Below are 18,378 nucleotides of genomic sequence, written 5' to 3' on the forward strand. Positions count from 1 at the left end.
GGTTAAATTATTGCCCAGAATTCAGCCAGTATATAAGCGGTATCTAGGTCCTCTTGGTTCAAGGCTGACTCTCTTCATTTTTGAAGACAACTCATTCTTGTATTGAAAAGTCATTCCTTTAAATTAAGCCAAAATCTTCTGCCCTGTTACTTCTATTCAGTGTTTGTTTAACAGCCCTAATACTGAATCTTGGTTTCTGACAACTTTTAAGTATCCAAAGGCTTTAGAGTTACAGATTTGGGGGAGAGGACTTGAAAAGCTACTTGTAGTTTTCAAAACTGCTTGCCAAGCTTCACATTTAGAACAGTAAGGCAAAAATTGAGTTAAAAATCATCTAGGTCACTTGCTGTTTTTATTTTACATTTTTTTCCTTTCTCCATATATATATATATATATATATATATGTGTGTGTGTGTGTGTGTATAGATGTACATACTTATATTCAGATATATGTGTGTATACACAAATTGCATTTTGTATTTCAAATTTTAAGCATATAAAGAACTATATATAAAAAATTTTTCCCTACTATTTTGTTATTACCTTATACTTTGGTTTAAAAATTGAACAACAATCAATCCCATTCCTTTGGGAAAATATCGTGTAAAACACTTCTCTTCTATCTCTTGGTTTTTGGTACCAGTTCCCATAATTTCTAACCCAGTGTTGCTATATTCTAAAGCATAGGTTCTTAACCTGAGGTCCATAAACTTTTAAAAAATATTTTCTTAACTTTCAATATGATATGGGTGTTGTTTTTTTTTTTTTTTGGGGGGGGGGTTGATAATCCTCTGTATTTAATGCATTTAAAAGCATTATTCTGAGAAGGGGTTTCTAGGCTTCACCAAACTCCCAAAGGGGACTATGACCCTCCCCCAAAAAAAGATTAAGAATCCCTGTACTGAAACTTCATTATAGAGTACCACCTAAACAACCAAAACCAAAAGGAAATCTCCACTTTATACTGTAGGAAAATACTGAATGCCTTGCCCCTGTGCCACATACTACTATAATTGTAACTCAGAACAAGTTAAAAATTGATACTAATCACACTCTTAAAATAGAATCTTATTTCCCTAACCCATTAAACATGCCTACTGTCATCACCTGGTAAAGTTTTTAAGGCAGTTCTTTTATAGCAAGTTCATATCCAGGCTATAGTCATAGTCATAGTACTTACACAATTTAAAAACAGGAAATCAAATACAGTAATAGCAAAAGGCCAGATCACTATACAAAGAATACTCTGTCTTAGCTTCATCTCTAGCCCTCAGTATTGCAGAACTTTCAAAGCAGCATAGATGAGGCTTGAGGACAACCTGGAAACTTCCTAAGCCTGTTGGCAGCAGTCACTGCATAGAAGTGTTTCTTGAAAAAAAAGAGAAATTTTTCATTTAAGAGGAAAGGATTGAGAAAAACAAGGTAATAAGATCAAATATTTCTTGTTTTATCTGTAGTTGAATCATCTAGTGACCTCAAACTCACAAATTTAAAAAGTTGCTAGAATATAAGCTCCATGGGGGTAGGGATCATGTCTTAATCAACTTTGTACTTCCCCTGGCCCCTGGTATAGAACTTTGCATATAGTTGGCACTTGATGAATGTCAAACACTTCTCTTTAATGACCTTAGAGTTGATTATCTAAAGCAACATAATTTGGCTTTGCCCTAACAACCCTCTACTTTTACATTTAACCTTAAGTAAGAATGCAATCTATCCTGAGGATAGTCTTTTAAAGCTCTCTTAAATGATTGACAAGGTAACATAGCTATGGTTGTCAATTTAACTCTGAAATTAATTTAGTACATTTTCACTCAATTCTGAATTGTGGAGGCATCAGGCATTTAAATCCCACCTCAGGTATCTGCTGACACCAATAAGAATATAGGTTTAAAATTTCTGGCTTTTTCAGTTATAAATATACCAATCATTGATTAATATGCCACCAGTATTTTAGACTGTTAATTTAGGTTTCTTGAAGGAAAATATTTTGACCTTGTATTCAAAACATCAAGTGCAAATATAGCCAAGGTACTTTTAAAGGAAGTATAAAAGAGAACCTGTTTCTTTTTCTTTGAAGCAAAACTACAACAAAAATCTTACTTTCCATTTTCTTTGAGCCATGTATTTCCGTAGAAGTATTTGAGACTTGAGCCGAACTTTAGATTTTGTGGCTTTGGTCAGCAGATTATTCACCCATTCGTGTTTCAGACATTGTGCAGCACTCATTCTACAACTGGAAAAATCAAACGGGTGAAATTAGACAATTGATTGTACCCTTTTGGACTATACAGAAATCTGACGTAGAAGGCAAGCCAAAAACTAGTGGTATTGATCCTTTATGTAGGTAGATTTTGGTCCTTTAGCTATCCTATAAAGGAGATTCCTCTTGTGAATAGATTAGACCATATGACCACTCAGGTCCTTTCCAACTCAAAATCTGTGACTGTTGGATATTAATAAAGGAAGTCTGATAAAATCCTCCTAAAAATTCCCATATACTACCAAGCTAGTCAAAAGTTCCCTAACTCTATGTAATTTAAAAGGCACAGATAGCCTGTAGTATCAAGGGAATGAGGTTTAGGGAAGCAATGTCTACTCTGTAGAAGAAAAATAACCAAATATATGTGAATCAAAGAGGGGAACCTTCTATAAGAGTTAATGTAAACTTGAACATTTGAATTAAAAATAATTTCTCATGTTGAAATTTTTTCAAAGTCAAAAATTATTAAATTAGCAGTAATCACTTTTACAGTTTGCAAAATACTTGACATATCTCATTTGAGCCTCAGTATAACCCTTGAAGAGATCTTCTTATCCTTCAACTTAAAATTAGTTGCTTAGAGTCCTGGAAGTTATTAATGCTCAGGGCCACACAGCACATAAATGCTCAAGGTGGTCTTGGCTTTGAGGGCAACTCTTGTCATTGTGCTTGCTGTCTTTTATTTTATACTCACAGTAGAACTTTTTTCACTCATTTGATATAGCTTCTTATTGCATTTAAGTGTAAAAAAAAATTAGCGAAGGGAGGAGGAAAGCAGCTTTTCCTCACTAAGGAATAAAATTTTCCTTCCTTCTAATTATGTAATATCCTTTACATGTATAAGTATTTGGAAATAACCATTTGCAAATATTTTTCCTGCCTAGGCATTTGCATATAAAATTATCAGTCTCATGCATTTAGAAAATATTTTCATTCTGTGAAGGCATTTTTTTCTAGATTTTTTTTCTCTCTTGTCCTTTTTGCCAGTCCAAATGTAGATTTTGAAGTGTGGACTAAGTAACCAGGAGAGAAATTTTCATGTAGGAAAATGGGATCTTTTACTCCCAGCAGATCACACAGAACCAAGGCAAGGTTTCTGAAACTAACCCCGTTCTTTATAGGGGTTCTCCCAACTTGATAAGGTCATATCTCTCTGAAAAAAATCATACCTCTTCTCTTTAACCAGGAGCCTAGAAATGAAATCTTTGGCTTCTTCTGACAGCCCTTCAAAGGCATCAGCATCAAAATCCCAGCTACAATTCACAATATAATTCATTGTCTCTGCATCTGTTTCCCCCAGAAATGGAGACAAGCCACTGAGCCTAGAAAGGAAATAGATGCCCACCAACAAATAGGAAAGCACATTATGATGAAATAAGTAATAACCTTTAAAGAGGAATAAAGAAGGGGTGTGTGTGAAAGAAAACACCTGATTATATTTCTGTGGGTCAGAAAGTTAATGAAAATTGAAGGAATATATCCAGGAGTGGTACATGTTTTGGAGAAATCTTATACAGATCCCTTTCGACCCGTTCTTTTTCCAATCACAATCAATTTGGACCCAAATCTCAAATCATCAGTCTTCTGGACTTTGGTTCAATAAAAATATCTGGAGATATCTGAAGCAACCAGACTAGATAAAATACTCTCCTGTCTCTTCCCAGAAGTCCTGCTATCCAGATGTGTAATTAACTTAGTTTCATCATCTCTAGGCATAGATGATAGGATGTTAGAGAAATAAGAAATAAGCAGCCAAGGTTCCCTTCCAGGCCTGAGTCTGCACATATAGTGTCTGCAAAGAGCCCAAGCTGTGATGAAACCAAAAGCTGTGATAACCAGCTTTCCTAGAAGTGAAAGCCAAGAGATTTTCTCCAAACTGGAGCCAGAGACCTATGGTCATAGGAAGTTGAGGATGTTGAATCTGGACACTTAAATCTCCAACCAATTGCATGATGGAGCTACTTCCTCTTCCTAGTCCAAACCTAGCATAGGAGTTTTCTCATCATTGCTAAACTACTAACTGGTCAACCTGAATTACTTACAGCATGTATGTGATGACACCCACACTCCACATGTCAGTGGGAAAGGAGACAAAGTCATAGTTCACCACTTCAGGAGCCAAGAATTCTGGGGTGCCAAAGTTCACTTTCAGCTTCTCCCGGGGCTTGTACCTGTAGCCAGAGTCCAGGAAAACATCAGAGCTCTGAGAAAGGCTTTGGTGAAGAGATGAAAAGGTGCAACAGGTAAACATGACTCTAGGGAGATATCTCTGAATTTAGATTCCTCTGACAACCATACTAGCTTGACTCCCCTCTGTGAATTCTTTGTAATATGGAGGAGATAATATATTCTCCCTCTCTCCCCCACTTTACCCAGTTGCTCACACACTGAAACTGGGAATACAGAGCTAGGGGATACTATGAGAAAAACACAACAAAATAGTATAATCACATTCCCTGCTCTTGGGGAGCTTGCTCTGGATGGGGAGACAGAAATGCCCTTGCTCACTAGGCACTCTAAAGTATTCTCTAAAGAAACAGGCGAGATATACTCTCATATCTCTGGGCCAATCTTGGTCATTATCATTTCAAGCATTCAGCTTTTATTTTTGATGTTATTCCTCCAGTTGGTTAAAACTTTGCAGTGATGAGGAGCTTTAGAGTCCAGGGCAGTATCTTTAGCGATGGCTTCTTGGAAGACCGGGGTCATTCAGCTTCTCTGCCTGACTCCCTCCTCACTCTGCTTTTTTTTTTATTGAAGGCAAGTTCAGAGCCAAGCACTCTGGGATTGGCTAATACCTCATAATCTCTGAGGAATAGAGCTTTCTAATGACCTCAGGTTCCCAGATATCCATCTAATTGGAGGGGGTGGGAGCAGGACCAAGACTACATCTCAAGCCTGCCTCTTTAGTGAAAAAGAGTCAGAGCTGTGCTAAGAGACTCAGCAGCTAAGGAGACAGATGCAAGAGGGAAAGAATGCCTTCCAGAACCCACAGAGATAGGCCTTCTTTCAGGCCCTGGAATCCCGTTGCCTAGGCTACCCACGCAAGCTGGTACTTCCCATTCCAAAGGGGGGAGCATTTCTGGGAACCCACTGGCTCCTCACCAGTATTGTTCAGTCCTTTCATTTGTGTCTGACTTTTTGTGATTGTGGAGGGTTCTCCATTTCCTTCTCTAGCTTATTTTATAGATGAGGAAACTGAGGCAAGCAAGGTGAGGTAATTTGCCCAGAGTCTCACAGCTAGTGTTTGAGGCTGAATTTGAATGTTATAGCTACACACAAATATGCTCTGGGGTGGCAGCTCCTTCTCAATCCTCCACTTACTGTGCTAGGCTTTAATAGTCACATGTGAAATGTACTTCATTTAAATTCTTATCTTTACTAAGAAACCATGTATTTCTAATGATAATGTAAGCTATTTTGGTAATTATCCTGACATATCCCCTCTCCTTATTCTATTGGACCACTCCTGGGATCCCCTGGTATGCCAACAAAGGACTCAGATGAAATGGATTCCCTGAGGGAGTGCGGTTTTCTCTCACAGCAAGGCTCTTAGACAACTCGGTGGATAGCAAAGGCAGGCCCTGAGTTCATGTACCTAGTGGTCTTTAAATGTCCCTTACTTGAGGCAGCTAGGTGGCACAGTGGATAGAGCAGCAGCCCTGAAGTCAAGAGGACCTGAATTGCTCTCAGACACTTAACCCATCCTAGCTGTGTGACCCTGGAAAAGTCACTTAATCCCAATTCACTCAGAAAAAAAAAAAATAGTCCCTTGATACAAAATTAGAGAAATGCAAATTAAAGCAATTTTTTCTGAGGTAAAGCTTCACACCCATCCATTTGGCAAAGCTGACAGATAAGGAAAATGAGAAATGCTGGCAGGGATACAGGAAATTAGATACACTAATATACTCTTGGTTGAAATGTCACCTAGTACAATAATTCTAAGAATCATTTGAAATTACACCAGAAACTTATTAAACTATACATGCTTCTTTATTCACAATACTAATATCCCCAAAAAGATCAAAGAAAAAATAAAAGGACCCATATGGACAAAAATATTTATAGCAGCTCTTTCTATGGGAGCAAAGAATTAGAAACTGAAGAGATGGTCATCATTTGGGGAATGGCTGGACAAATTATGGTATATGAATGTGATGGAACACTATTTTGCTGTAAAAAATAATGAAAGGGTTGACTTTACAAAACTTTGGAAAGACGTATGAGGTGATACAAAGTGAAGTGAACAGAACAATTTACACAGTAAGAGCAGTATTGTAAAGATAATTAACTGTGACAGACTTAGTAAGTGATCATCTCAAAGACCCCCCACAGTTCCAAAGGACTCATGAAGAAAAATGCTATCCATCTCATGGAGAACAGATTAAAGCATGTTTTCCTCTGCCTTTTTCTTGTTTGTTTTTAGTCCCAGAACATGGCCTAGGTGGAAATTAGTTTTGTATGATTTCGTATTTAAAATGACTTCTGTATTTCTTGTGTCCTCAAGGGGTGGGGCAAGAGTGAGAGGCAGGAAAGAATCTGGAACTGAAAATAAAATGAAGCTAAACGGAACCAAAAAACAGGGAACTTTGAAAAAAAATCATTGAGTTGGAGGGTGCTCCAGAAAGATGAGTCACATTTTTGACATGCTGGGTTTGCGATTTCAATCATTAAGAGGCAGTACATTATAGGCTTGGGAAGGGTGGGAGACTGGGGAGTTGGAGAGTATAGATAAGGAACCAACTGAAAAGTCAATAATACATTTTAGGTAAAACACGAAGTGAATGAGAGAGTGAATCAATCTTGAGATAAGCTTGGAATGAATAAGTGGGAACCAGATTTTGGAAGGCCTTAATTTAGGCAATGGGGAGTCAATAAAGAATTTTGAGCATGGAAGCAATATAGTAGAACAATATTTCAGAAAATTAGTATGTAGCCTTTGTAGATTAAAGAAGGGAGAAAATAATTATCTTATAAATTTAATTAATTTTTCAAGCATATGTAACATCTCTCCAAGTAACCAAATTCCTTGAAGACAGAGACCAGTCTCATGCATCTCTAACCTTCATAATCTTTTGTGCACATTGTAGATTCTTAATATGTGATGAAAATGAATGAATTAAACTGAACTGCTTCCCCTAGGCTTACTGTCTCCTATTTTTCTTCCTATAAGATGATTTAGAAACATAATTAATCCAAAGGATAACTGTAATATAACAAACTATGGTAATTATTCTGTGTATTTGTATATGAAATTAGGTTTCTCCCACCAAGAGCTTAGCTCTTTGTTCATACATTTTGCCAAATCCTTAAGAACTGAACAGACTGTTGTATCTAATTGTGATTGTATTCTATTGTGATATACGAAAGGTTTCAGAAAAATCTGGACATACATGTACTGATGCAAAGTGAAATGAGTAGAACCAGGAGCACACTATACATAGTAACAGCAATACTGTATGACTATTTAGTGTGAATAACTTAGCTATTCTTAACAATACAATGATCCAAGGCAAGGCTGAAAGATTTATGATGAAAGATGCTATCCATCTCCAGAAAAGAACTGGGATAGCCTGAACGAAGATCAAAGATACTTTTTCTTAACTTTATTTTTATTGGGGTTTTTTGGTTTTTGTTTTCTTTCATAGCATGACTTGCATAGAAATGTGTTTTGCATGATTATATTTGTATTAACTGTCAAATTGCTTGCCTTCTCAATATGGGGAGGGAGTGCAAAAAGAGAATTTGAAACAAAATTTTTTAAAAAGCTAAAAAAATTTTACATATAATTAGGGGGGAAAAATTAAATCCTTATGGAATCAGTTAATGCCTCTATGGACCACACCATGGGGATAACAGCAATTCAATTCAATAAGCACGTATTAAGTGCCTTTTTTGTGCCTTATGCTACATGCCAATAATGCAGACATTGAAATGAAATGTCTTGTCCCTCAAGGAATTTCCTTATTTATATCCTATACAATATGGACATAGCTAAATAAAATTTTAAAAATACATATACACTCACATATATATGTAATCATATATTCTAAATGCAAATTCATATCTCGGAGGAAACTAACAAAGGAGGAAAATAAGCATTTTTTAAAGTACCTACTAAGCACTTTACAAACACTATCTTATAAAAGGTGGGTAAGGCTTGAACTGAACTGTATTCAATATTCTAAGAGATGAACAATCCATTTGGGGAGAAGGGAAAGGGAAGGAAGGGCACAGCCCATGCAAATGTCAAGGAGATAGAATATGGTAGATGGGAAACTAGGCCAATTTGGCTAGAATTTAGAGGATGGGAAGAGGAATAATGTGAAAACAATCTGGAAATTTGGGTTGGAGACCAAACTTTATTGGAAAACTTTGTTATTCAGAGGCTTTGACTGCCACTTGTCAGACCTTCCTGCATCCCAAGGCTGCTATGCACACTCATTCTACTGTGCCTTCAGGAGCCAAGTTTTATTTTTAATAAGTTTCCTTCCACCTTGGACTTCCTTCTATCTTTGGCCCTCACTGCATCCCTGGCCTCCATCCTCTTCCTGTTTACCCAGCAGGAGAAAACATACTGATACCCCCTCATGACCACTTTCAAAATCTCCCCTCAGCCACCATCACTCCCAAACTTTTGTTCTTTGAAGATTCACCCCATTTATCTACACCACTTATAACTGTGCTGTCTTCAGGATTTTGAACTGTGAAATTCTTCTCTTTTCATTACCCTTTATCCTTCGTCCTCCATATCTACCTCTGCCTTACTCCTTTTAAAAATATTCTTAATTGTTGTAAAGAGTTTCATATTTTAATTTGAATTTAATTGAGCTACAGCATGGTGGCACAAACCTATAATCCCTGTTACACTCAGGTGATGGCTAAGCTACTGTGGGCTATGCTGACTGGGTATCAGAACTAAGAAAGGTATGAATATGATGAGCCACCTGGGAGTGGGGGCCACTAGAAGGAGGAATTTAGAACAAGTCAAAACTCTTAGGTCAATCACTAGTAGGATGGAGGGGCTCTGTCACTAACCCCTGTACTTTTAGCTTGGGCAAGATAGGGACACCTAGTGTTCCTTTTTTTTTTTTTTTTTAATTTTAATTTGCAACAAACTAAAATTTCAGAAAATTTTTTTTCTTTGAAGGTTCCTGAAAGTTATAAAACACTACATTTATCATATTTTACGTATTCTTTTGTTTTTATTCTGGTAAATGAAATGTCACATAACAGATTTCACCTTTTTGTAAAGGGGCTAATATATAGATGGTCAATTAAGACCAGATTTCTTTATATAAGGTTAATCTTCTATTCAGGAAAAAGTGTCAGTTTAAGCTATTTCTAAAAGGAAGCCAAGGATAAGAAGATATAGTGAAGAAATAATTATTTTGTTTATATTCAAGCAGTATCTTTTTTCCCTTTATTCCCAGCATTTTACTCAAGGTCTTAAACATAATGGGTGCTTAATAACGACTGTGGAATTGATTTAATATGACAGGGTCTTACCTTCTGGCCAGCCCAAAGTCGATGATTTTAATTTGGTTTCCCATCTGACTTACACATAGTATGTTCTCTGGCTAGGAAAGACCAAAAAGAGAATTTGACAAATGACTGTTATTCCTATGGTGAATGAAGCACTCAAAAAGGTTACTTAACCAAGGAACATTTACTGCACAAAACAGTTTGCTGAATGAACGAACAGATGTATTAGGGCAACAGTTTGGGGACTTCACCCTTTCAGGGGTTGGCAAGATGAAAACTATTTTCATAGTAGTGCTAATATGTTTTAATTTCTACTACAGTGAATGTAGATAGATTAAAGTCAATGGTGCGCTGGTAATCAGCTCTCAGAAAACTAAATGTTTCTGTAACACTTTTAACTTTAAGTTGTACTGGTAACATTTTTTTTCCCATCACTTTTCTCAAATCTTGACAATCAATAAAGCAATGTCAAACTTTGACTTGTGGCGTTTACAGATTTAAAAGGTACATATAAATGGTCATACTGAAAGTTTAACAATTTGTTCTCCCAAAGTAGTTTAAACTATCCCCAACCCACCCCCAGGATCTATATGGTCCATACAAATAAAAGCTCTTTGGGGAGTTCCTTTTTAAGTGTAAATTGCTCAGATGGCCTAATGTGGAGATCCTGAGTTCCTTCCCATGTCACCTTACTAGATGACTGACCTAGGAACAAGAGTCAAGGCAACCTTGGACAAGGTCCAGTATTCGAGGTATAATGTTGCAACTCCCAGGGGTGGAGTTTAGGACTTGAACTGGGATTATATTCTAGAGGAAGGAACTAAACTAAGCTGTGTGTCTATTTGTTTTTATAGTTATAGTTTGCTTCGTACTATACAAGTCAATTCCATTGTTATCATTTTGCAAACTTCATTTGTCGGTTGTTTGTCTGACACTTCATATTTTGAATTCTCTGTATATAAGTATTGATAATATTGATAGATTCTATATTAAGTGAGTTTTGCAAAAGTACAGACAGAAATTTTAATGTGAGAGAGTTTGTCCTTACCAGAATGCTACCATCCAGTATAAATATTCATATTGTTCTTTGGCATTTAAATCGACCTAATCATTTGCTTATAGGAAATGGGCTAAGCTGTTTACATATTTGCTTTATACCTTTAAAGTAAATATTTCTTTGTTAAAGGAGGAGTTCAAAGGATCTTATGACCAAAAAGGATGAGAACTGTTGTTTTATGGAAAGATTGAAGGAAAAAGGAAAAAGGGACATGAGAGAATAAGATGGAGAAAGTTATCATTGAAGCAACAAATATAAGCTTGGACAGACTTCAGAAGATCACAAAGGACAGAAGGGCCTGGCATACTGTAGTCCATAAGGTCACCAATCCAATATGTCTGAAAAATTGATACAAGGCAAATGATTTGGACTGTTAGGTGATGCCATAGTACATAAAGCATTGGGCTTGGAACCAGGAAAACTCATCTTCCTGAGTTCAAATGTGGCCTCAGACACTGGCTGTGACCCTGGGTAAATCAATTAATCCTGTTTGCCTCAGTTTCCTCATTTTTAACATGATCTGGAAAAGGAAATGGCAAACCACTCCAGTATCTCTGTCAAAAAAAAAAAAAAAATCCCAAATGGGGTCAGAGTATGGGACACAACTGAACAATAATAACAAAAAAACTTATTAAGTTGTTTTGTTTTATATTCCACCTCTTTTTTGTTAGGTCGTTAATATAGGAATGATTTTTACATTTTAAAATAAAGAGTTATTTTATTTTCAAAAATTAAAAACCATTCATTACTGGAGTTGTGCAAAAACAAACAGGTCAATTGACTCCTATTTTTTATCATGAACTCTTAAGTTCATATATATTAATTTTTTATTAAAGTTTTTTTTTATTTTTCGAAACATATGCATGGATAATTCTTTGACATTAACTTTTGCAAAATCTTGTGTTCCAATTTTCCTCCCTTCTCCCACCCCCTCCCTTAAATGGAAAGTAGTCCAATATATGTCAAACCCAAAATATGCATACATATTTGTACAATTATCTTGCTGCACAAAAAATTCAAATCAAAATGGAAAAAATGAGAAAGGAAACAAAATGCAAGCAAACAACAACAAAAGAAGTGAAAATGCTATGTTGTGAATCACACTGAGTTCCCACAGTCCTCTCTCTGGGTCTAGATGGCTTTCTTCATCACTGAATAATTGGAACTGGCCTGAATCACTTCATTGTTGAGAAGAACCAAGTCCATCAGAATTAATCATCGCATAATCTTGCTGTTACTGTGTATAATGATCTCCTGCTTCTGCTCATTTCACTCAGCATCAGTTCATGTAAGTCTCTTCAGACCTTTCTGAAATCATCCTCCTGCTCATTTCTTATAGAACAGTAATATTCCATAACATTCCTATCCATAACTTATTCAGCCATTCTCCAATTGTGGCATCCCCAGTTTCATTTCTTGCCTCTACAAAAGGGCTGCCACACAAGATTAAAGAAACAAAAACTAAAAATTTTTACATCAAAGGTTCTGATAAAGGACTCATTTAAAAATATAAGAATTTACTCTAATTTTAAGAAATTGATTCTCCAATTGATAAATGGTCAAAAGGATATGAACAGACAATTTTCGATGATGAAATTAAAACTATTACTACTCATATGAAAAGGTTCCAAATACTTTGATCAAAAACAAAAAGACACCTAATCCACACACACCCGCGATTGGTGAAGACAGGGAAAATAACTGGAATTTGGAGGGGAGGGGAAAACAGGGATACTGATAATTGTTGGTAGTTGTGAATACATCCACCATTCAAAATTTGGAACTATCCCAAAAAGTTATAAACTGTTAACCCTTTGATCCACAGTGTTCTACTGGGCATACCCCAAAGATACTAAAAAAGGGAAAGGACCAATGTGCCAAAATGTTTGTGGAGCCCTGTTTGTAGGGACCCGGGAAGCTGGAAAATGAATGGATGCCCACAACGGAGAATGGTTGGTAAATTGTGTATAGAATTTATGGAATATTATTGTTCTATAAGAAACGACCAGCAGGATGAATACAGAGAGGATTGGAGAGACTTATATGAACTGATGCTGAGCAAAATGAGCAGAACCAGGAAATCATTATATACCTCAATGATAGTGTATGAGGATGTATTCTGATGGAAGTGGATTTCTTCAACAAAGACAAGATCTAACTTAGTTTCAATTGATCAAGGATGGAAAAAGTAACCAAAGAAAGAAACTAGGAAATGAATGTAAACTGCTTGCATTTTGTTTTTTCTTCCCAGGTTATTTATACCCAAATCCAATTTCCCTGAGCAAAAGAAACTGTTAGTTCTGACACATATATTGATCCGATCTACTGTAATCTATTTAAATGTTAGGACCTTTTGCCATCTTGGGGAGAGGGTGGAGGAGGAGGGAAAAATCGGAAAGAAGTGAGTGCAAGGGATAATTTTAAAAAAATTACCCTGGATGGTTCTAATAAAAGTTATTTAATTAAAAAAAAAAAAAAAAAAAAAAAGTTGTTCCACAACAAAAAAGGGGCACAAAATTTTTGAATACGGGTCCTTTTCCCTTTTTTTGATCTCTTTGGAATACAAGCCCAGTAGTAACGCTGCTAGATCAAAGGATATGCACAGTTTGATAGCCTTTTGGGTATATTTCTAATTGCTCTCCAGAATGGTTGGATCAGTTCACAACTCCACCAACAATGTATTAGAAAATTTATACCTATTTTAAAGGCTTAACTTTTCTAAAGCTGAAATTTCTTGCAGCCTGCACTATAAAGGTTCAAGAACTTCCAGCTAGTCTTTTATCTCCTAAAGGGCATCTAGGTGCATAATGCACAGAGAGAGTCAGAAAGTATTCATCCATTCCAATGGTGTCCCCAACTCTCTATGATCCCATCTGAGTACAAATAGGGCTTCAAACACTTACTAGCTATGTGATTCCAGCTGCCTGCCTCAGTTCCTCAAGTGTAAATATTAAAGATAGCATTTATCTTTCAGATTTGTTGCAAGGATAAAATGAGATAATATCTGCAAAGTGCTTAGCACAGTGTTTGGAACATAGCAGGGACTATATAAATGCTAATTCCCTTCCTTTCCCTTCCCTTTCTCTGTCCAGAAGATAATCTAATATTATCTGGGAAACTAGAGCCAGGAAGACACAGATATCTCTAGAATCTGGAGAATCTGAAGATTCCTCAGGGTAGGGCCAGAGAATCTAGGAATGAGGAACAGACTGGACTAAAACTTTTTAGGAATCATCTTAGTATGTTTAGCACATGAGCATAAGAAGTCATCTCTCTTTGGGATAGAAATATTCCCTTTATCTTCCAGGAGGGGTATAATTCCAGTCCCCTCTCTCATTCTCAGCAGAATTACTCTGAACATTGAATAAAGCAGGACTCTAACCATCTCTGGGATCCACCTACTAACTGCTCCATTAAACAGTAAACTGCTCATGATCCAGCCATTCTGGAGAGCATTTTGGAACTCTGCCCAAAGAGCTATCAAACTATGCAGACCCTTTGACCCAGCAGTGATATTACTGCGTCTGTGTTGCAAAGAGTTCATATCACAAAGAAATCTTAAAGGAAGGAAAAGGACTCACATGTGCAGAAATGTTTGTGGCAGCCCTTTTTGTAGTGGCAAGAAACTGGAAACTGAGTGGATGCTCATCAGTTGGAGAATGGCTGAATAAGTTATGGGATATAAATGTAACAAAATTATTATTGTTCTATAAGAAATGATCAGCGGGATGATTTCAGAGAGGTCTGGAGAGACTTACATGAACTGATGCTGAGTGAAATGAGCAGAACCAGAAGATCATTGTACACGACAACAAGAAGATTATATGATGATCAATTCTGACGGACGTGACTCTTTTCAACAATGAGGTGGTTCAGGCCAGTTCCAGTGATCTTGTGATGGAGAGAGCCATCTACACCCAGAGAGAGGACTGTCGGGAATGAATGTGGATCATAACATAGTTTTTTGTGGGGGTTTTTTGTTGTTGTTTTTACCTTTTTTGTTATTATTTGCTTACTTACTTTTTGTTTTTTTTCTCATTTTTTCCTCTTTCTGATTTGATTTTTCTTGTGCAGCATGATAAATGTGAAAATGTATATAGAAGTATTGCATATGTTTAACATATATTGGATTACTTGCTATCTAGGGGAGAGGGTGAGGGAAGGGAGGGAGAAAAATTTGAAACAAGGTTTTGCAAGACTGAAGGTTGAAAATTATCTTTGCCTGTATTTTGAAAATAAAAAGTTTTATTCAAAAAAATTTTTTTAAATTAAAATTAAAAAACAAATAGCAGACTATTCATTAGTAACAAGGGCCCAGACTAGAAGCCAGGTTAAGAACACCTCCTCTCCACACAGCCTTAGTCATCCTCCTTGTTATTGCTATTATTCAGTTGTTTTCAGTTGTCTTCAACACTTCCTGACCCCATGTAGCGTTTTCTTGGCAGAGACACTGGAGTGGTTTACTGTTTCCTTTTCTACCACATTTTACACATAAAGAAAATGAAGCAAACAGAGTTAAGTGACTTGCCTAGGGTCACACAGCTGGTAAGTGTCTAAAGTCAAGTTTGAACTCAGGGCTGGCCACTTTATTCACCTTCTATATCATATCTTAATTATGAACTAATACTTTATTGACAGATCTACTGTCAGAACAGGGAGTGTAATAACTTTTTCCTTCTCCTCCTCAATTCACTTTTAACCAAAATAAATAGAAAAGTGAATAAGACTGTTTCATAGCCTCCTGTTGTTAACAAGATTGATAACAGGTTGACTCAGTATTGGCTAGTCAGCCCCTTGATAAGGGTGTACCTCCACTAGTCTTCAAGTCTGGCATTTAGCTAAGAGTGCAGAAGATAGGATGTTGCCCCCAACCTGTGGCAGGTGTGGATAGGGCTGAGTAAAAGGAGGATAAAGATGTGAAATCTGATTAGATTGGAAGTAGGTGCACAGATTTAGAGCTAGAAATAACTTTAAAGGCCCTCTTATCCAACCTTTTTCTCTTATATATGAGAAAAACTGAAGCTCACATTGAATATGTAATTTGTTCAAAGTACAAAAGTAATAGCTCTTAGCTGTCCCTTAGTAATTGACTCAGCTTAAAGATACTATGATTTTCCTGAGAATTCACTCTTGGGTTTTTCCTGGTAGACACAGTGACAATCAATAGCTCTGTTCCCTCCCTTTCTGGTGGATGAAGGTACAGTGTTCCCCCTCTCTCTCCTTCTCTCCACTGCTTCCTCTTTCCCTTCTTCTTCCCTCCAAAAAGGTCATCTGATTTCCTCTTATTTTTAGGATTGCTTGAGTCCTTGTCTTTTTAGGGCTACTGTTAAGAATTACATTCTCGTATGTGGCAGCTCTCTTTGTAGTGGCCAGAAACTGGAAACTGAATGGATGCCCATCAATTAGAGAATGGCTGAATAAATTGTAGTATATAAATATTATGGAATATTATTGTTTGGTAAGAAATGACCAACAGGATGATTTCAGAAAGGCCTGGAGAGACTTACACGAACTGATGCTGAGTGAAACAAGCAGGGCCAAAAGATCATTATATACTTAAACAACAATACTATGTGATGATCAATTCTGATGGACCTGGTCATCCTCAGCAATGAGATCAACCAAATCAGTTCCAATGGAGCAGTAATGAACTGAACCAGCTACACCCAGCGAAAGAACTCTGGGAGATGACTAAAAACCATTATATTGAATTCCCAATCCCTATATTTTTGCCTGCCTGCATTTTTTATTTCCTTCACAGGCTAATTGTACAATATTTCAGAGTCCAATTCTTTTTGTACAGCAAAATAACGGTTTGGTTATGTATATTTATTTTCTATTTAATTTATACTTTAATTTATTTAACATGTATTGGTCATCCTGCCATTTAGGGGAGGGGGTGGGGGGAAGAAGGAGAAAAATTGGAACAAAAGGTTTGGCAATTATTAATGCTGTAAAACTACTCATGCATATAACTTGCAAATAAAAAGCTATTAAAAAAAGGAGGGAAGGGAAGAGAAAATCATCAAAGATTAATACCTCAAAGACCAAAACAAACCCTAAATAATAAAGGTGTTGCTTATTTGAGAATTGGAAAAAAAAAAAAAAAAAAAAAAGAATTACATTCTCATACTAGCCCTGAAGTCAGGAGGACCTAAGCTCAAATCTGATCTCAGACATTTAAAACATTCTAGCTGTGTGACCCTGAGCAAGTCACTTCACCCCAATTGCCTCAGGAAAAAAAAAGAATTACCTTCTCAGTTCAGATAAGTTGTTGTAGAAGAATTTATGTTTGTCCATGGCTAAGACCATGCATATACTACTGCTCACAAATCTCTCTCTATCCCTCCCAATAAGCAAAAAAAAATTTTTTTTATTCTATGGGAATCAGTCAGCCAAGTGAACTATGGTCCATAACTAAAAATATTACTAGTTATGTGGGAATTAGTTGAACTCCTAAATCCTATCTCAGAGGGAAGATTATGACATGAAATCTGGCTAGACTGGAAATAAGAAATAGGACAACTGGGAAGCACAGTGAATAAAGGTCTGGACCTGAAGTCCAGAAGAATTAAGTTCAAATGTAGGCTCAGACAGTTAATTAGCTGGATGACTTTAGGCAAGTCATTTAATCATCTGTAAAATAGGGATAATATAGTACCCACCTCCAGGATTGTTATTCAGATAAAATGAAATAATTATCAAGTGCTCAGTACAGTGCTTGGTACATAGTAAGTGCTATATAAAGGCTAACTATTATTATTTATTGTGATGATTAACAAGTTTCCTAATTCAGAGCTGTACTGGGGATCAGGAAAACCTGAGTTCAAATCCTGCCCCAGGGATCTATATTCGTTCTTGTTGTTGACTTATATTTATAGATTTTATGGTATGCAGTGAATAGGATACAGGGCCTGGAATCAGGAAGATTCATCTCTGTGGGTTCAGATTTGGCTCCAGACACTAACTAGCTGTGTGAACCTGGACAAGTCACTTAACTCCATCTACCTCAATATCCTCAGCTGTAAAAAAGGCAAAATTATCCAGTATCTCTGCCAAGGAGATCCCAAAGAGTGTCATGAGAAGTTGGACATGACTGCATAATAATATGTATTTAAATGCAGGTTGGTGTGATGCTGGGCAAGTTTTTCAACCTCTTCTAGTCTTCTTCAACCTCCTTATCTATGTAATGAGGATAATTAGAGCACTACTTCATGGAGTTTTCATGAGGATTAAGTAAGATAATATATGTTAAGTGCTTTGCAAACCTTAAAGAGGTATATGAAAGCTAATTGCTATTATTATTTTATTACTAGTTTATTTGGCTCATAAAGAAAACTAAAACAAATCTGTCAAAATCTTGAGATATCATTCTTTCTATAAGGAGAGTACACTTGGCCAATCCTGGAAGAAAGATATAAATTTGACATCTGTTAAACTTTTAAGGAAACAATGCCTTTTACTAAATCCTTTTTTTCTTTTTTCAATAGCCTACCACTTTTGTGTAAGGATATTGTAAGGTTTAGAACAAATTCTAAGGTCCTAAAAATGGATTAAGAAGCTTAGAACT

At 36.4% G+C, this 18,378-nt stretch overlaps 1 protein-coding gene across 4 annotated transcripts in view; it reads right to left on the reverse strand.

The window, feature by feature from the left end:
- Nucleotides 1–448: 448 nt before the first annotated feature.
- The window catches only part of MYLK3 (myosin light chain kinase 3), an 81,311-nt gene continuing 63,381 nt past the window's right edge, over nucleotides 449–18,378 (reverse strand). For 2 of the 4 annotated variants that reach the window (XM_031954412.1, XM_012553791.3), the window contains exons 9-13: nucleotides 9,776–9,846; nucleotides 4,306–4,434; nucleotides 3,433–3,585; nucleotides 2,104–2,236; nucleotides 449–1,368 (exon numbers count right to left, since the gene is read on the reverse strand). In XM_031954412.1, the coding sequence (XP_031810272.1) occupies nucleotides 1,288–1,368; nucleotides 2,104–2,236; nucleotides 3,433–3,585; nucleotides 4,306–4,434; nucleotides 9,776–9,846 (567 nt within the window). In that variant the 3' untranslated portion in view covers nucleotides 449–1,287. The remainder of the gene's footprint in view (nucleotides 1,369–2,103; nucleotides 2,237–3,432; nucleotides 3,586–4,305; nucleotides 4,435–9,775; nucleotides 9,847–18,378) is intronic. The other 2 variants (XM_031954414.1, XM_031954413.1) reach the window with 1 other exon arrangement.

Source organism: Sarcophilus harrisii, chromosome 2 (genome assembly GCF_902635505.1).
Source record: "Sarcophilus harrisii chromosome 2, mSarHar1.11, whole genome shotgun sequence".
Taxonomy (NCBI): Eukaryota; Metazoa; Chordata; class Mammalia; order Dasyuromorphia; family Dasyuridae; genus Sarcophilus; species Sarcophilus harrisii.